This window comes from Pygoscelis adeliae, unplaced genomic scaffold (assembly GCF_000699105.1).
Source record: "Pygoscelis adeliae isolate BGI_AS28 unplaced genomic scaffold, ASM69910v1 Scaffold120, whole genome shotgun sequence".
Taxonomy (NCBI): Eukaryota; Metazoa; Chordata; class Aves; order Sphenisciformes; family Spheniscidae; genus Pygoscelis; species Pygoscelis adeliae.
In genome coordinates, this window is record NW_008824032.1 from 973,500 (window position 1) to 976,996 (window position 3,497).

At 53.8% G+C, this 3,497-nt stretch overlaps 1 protein-coding gene across 1 annotated transcript; it reads right to left on the bottom strand.

Annotated features, from left to right (window-relative positions):
* Nucleotides 1–1,020: 1,020 nt before the first annotated feature.
* Nucleotides 1,021–3,037, bottom strand: TPI1 (triosephosphate isomerase 1). The gene is made up of 6 exons (XM_009328813.1): nt 2,905–3,037; nt 2,735–2,819; nt 2,471–2,603; nt 2,145–2,230; nt 1,872–1,959; nt 1,021–1,605 (listed from the first exon to the last, which is right to left on the bottom strand). The coding sequence occupies exons 2-6, from the start codon at nt 2,810–2,812 to the stop codon at nt 1,487–1,489; spliced, it is 504 nt and encodes a 167-aa protein (XP_009327088.1). The 5' UTR covers nt 2,813–2,819; nt 2,905–3,037; the 3' UTR covers nt 1,021–1,486.
* Between the last annotated feature and the right edge of the window lie 460 nt (nt 3,038–3,497).

Sequence of the window (3,497 nt, forward strand, 5' to 3'; positions counted from 1 at the left end):
CGAAAGGCTCCCGCCGAGGAGGGGGCAGGGCGGGGGCCGGGAAACAGGCTTCTTGCTCCCAGCAGGGGAGGAGATGCCCCCCCTGAAAGGCCGGGGGCTCTCCTCTCCCCGTCCCTTCCAGCTGGGAGGGAGAAACCCCGAACTTTAGCAGACCAGGAGGACCCACGGCATTAGCGGGTTTCCTAAGATTTTTCTCCTTCTTGGTCCCTCACCTCACCCTTTCATCCCTCAGATAATGCCGGCAGGCTGATACACCGACAGCTGGAGTATCAGGGGAGGAACATGCCACAACTGCAAAAACTACTGCAGACCAGAAACATGAAATGGAAGAGGATCTCTCAGATGCGCCTTAACAGACCAAGTGCCCCTTCACACGTCTGCTCCATACAAGAGCACTGCCCCTAGGCTCCCAAGGGTATACTGCCTCACAGCTAAGATTTTCCTTGAGAGGCATTTCCTTTTTCAGTACCCTCAGTAGTACCTAAAAATCTCCTAGCTGGTGCAGCAGCTGGGAAATAACATCTACCCTTGCTTTCTCACTCATCAGCACACAGCTGCAAGCAGGCAGCGAGCACAGCCTCAGCACACGGCCTAAAAACCTTCCCTGCATAAAGAGGGAGCTGCTCTGCTCCACATTTAATGAGCAGCGAAGTCGATTACCAGTCCTCACAGACAGAGGAGGGATGAGCGCATTACCAAGCCTGCCTGGAAAGGTCAGCTCACTAATGGGACAGCCGGGTGCTCCAGCAGCTACTGGAATAGACACACATGGAAGGGATGCACACAGAGAAGAGCTGTAACATGACAGAAGCAAGATGCTCAGGGCATGCTGCAGGTGAAACCTGTGATAGCAAGATGCAGGTTGAACCTGCGCAATGCCTACTGGGGCAGCGGTGGGCCCTCAAAGAAAAGCCCACAAAACCCACACGACCCTCTCTGCAACCAGCTACCTCCAGAAGTAGTAGGTTCTGTGCACTGCTTGTCCCCAGCTGCTTCTGAATAAGATCCAGGACACACACCTTTGCTTTTTCTTTTTTTTCATTTATTGTTCAGTATGGGACACAGGTGAGGTAAGACATCTCACAAGGGTCTAAGCTGACAGGCTCCTTGCTGATGGAGCTAAAGGACGCAAGAGACCGTAGTTCCTTTTTCCTTCCCCCAGCACCAGTGGCCCTCTCTCTGCAGCGCTGCAGAGAAAGGGGGAGGCACTGGCCACACTACCCTTGGGACTGTAGGCTCTTACAGGTCAAGAGGCAAGTGAGGATTTTGCCGATTTGGAGAGGAGGCTGTCAAGACTCTGCCAAGACAGGCTCCCGCTAACAGGACTCCAACATGGTGGTGGGGGTGAGCAGCACAGCTAGAACAATGACCGTGGAGGGGGAAAGCCTCAGAGGAGGCCTCTGTACTGAGATGTGTGCAATGAAAGGTCCCTTCTTGCTTCCGTTTCTTGCTCTTAACCACAAGGGACTGCTCCTCACAAGCTGCTTCAGTGTTTGGCATTGATAATATCCACAAACTCTGGCTTGAGAGAAGCTCCACCAACAAGGAAGCCATCCACATCATGCTGAGAGGCCAGCTCCTTACAGTTGCTGCCAGTGACCGAACCTAAGGAGGGAACAGTATTTTAAGGTCAGATGTGGCCAGCTCTAGAAAATGGGGCCAGAGCAGAGGTAAGACCTGCAAGGTACTAGCCACCTCTTACTGTGCAGACAGTAAGACTGTCTCCCATTTACCCTAACAAGCTAGTAGGTGGTTCTCTGTGCTCTGACAATCTCGAGTTTCCTCACCAGCAGAGCATGCTGTACAACTGTGGTAACAAGCAGAGAAACTAAGCGCTTCCTGCGCTGGGAAGGGGCTTCAGACTCATTTACCTCCATAGATGATCCTAGTTGACTGAGCAACAGCATCAGACACATGGCTTTTCAGCCACCCCCTCAGCTTCTCATGAACTTCCTGAGCCTGCAATGGAACAGAAAGAGTCCCACTGAGGGCTGAGCCATTCTGCACACAATTCCCTTCCAAAGAAAAGAGAGAATCTCTAAAGATTCTCTAAATCTTCAGCCTTTAGAGACAATCTTCAAGAATCTCTCTGAGTGGGAAGGGTCAGTTGGCCACTTAGTCAGCCACCTTTCCCCTGCTCATACCTGTTGGGGAGTTGCAGTTTTACCAGTTCCAATAGCCCAAACCGGCTCATAGGCAAGAACCACTTTACTCCAGTCCTTCACGTTATCTGGGGAGGAGGGAGAAGGTATAGGTAAGCACAGTTCCCCATGCTGGGAAGGGTAGAGCTGGAAAACTTTCTGGAACATGTGGGGCTTTTATAAACGTAATCACGTTAACACTGTGCAGCAACGTATCTGCAAGCCTTACAAGGAAGGCCAGGATGGCCATTATGGCCTTCCAGTTAAGGCTAGGATGGTCATTTCCCAAGTGTCCAAAGCAGAAAAAAGCACCCGTTTTCTTCCCTTACCAGCAATGGCCTTGGTCTGTTCAAAAACCACCTTCTCTGTTATGCCAGCTTCTCTCTCATCCAGCTTCTCTCCAATGCAGGCAATGACTCCAAGGCCCTCAGCTAAAGCATGAGCCACCTTCTGCCCGATCAGCTGGGATTTGAAAAGAAACAAGGCAACCGATAAGTCAGACCTACTCCTGTAGTCATATTTTAACTGCTCACTCCTCCAGCCTTTGCAGGCACATCTGAGCTGGACCATCTCTCCATTCCAGGGTCACTTACCTCATCAGACTCTCCAAAAACATGCCTTCGCTCCGAGTGGCCCAGGATCACCCACGTGGCTCCAATATCTTTGATCATTGCTGGGCTGAGGAGAAAGGAGATGACTCACACCTCTGGAAGAAATTCACATCCCAGAGGCACCCTGCCTTTGCTCTTCTCTGTGGGCTCACCTGATCTCCCCTGTGAAAGCACCCTTTGGTACCTTGTAGCAGTTCTGTGCTGCAACTCCGATCTTTGCATCAAGCTTCTGACGGGCAAAGTCAAGGTAGATGGAGGGGGCTCCACAAACCACCTCTGGAAGGCAAAGGAAGTGGTTACCCTTGGGACAAGCAAAGGGCAGAAACCGTAGCCAGCCACCAACCTCAAATCCCAGCCCCAAGAGGTCATCCCTCTCCCCCTTCCTGGGAAGGCTCAGCCTGCCCACCCTCGCTGACAGGGAGGAAGCCCTTTCCAGCGGGCAGACAGATGATACCAGGCCGACGGCCAGGCCCCTCGGCGGCGAGGAAAGGGCACTGCTGAGAAACCGGGCGAGAATGGCCGAACAGCGTCGGGTTACACCTGGGGTTGTAACGGGGTACGGCGGCGGAGCAGAGGCGCGGTCTCGCAGCCTGCCCTGGCAGCGCAGCTCGGCTGAAACACGGAGCTCCGCACCCCCCGGTCCCGGCCGAGAGACGGGACCAAGAGCACAGGGGGCAGGGTGGGGGCAAGGGGGAGGGAGAGGCGCGGGCCCCGGGGAGACGGGTGACCGGAGGGGGGCTCGGCA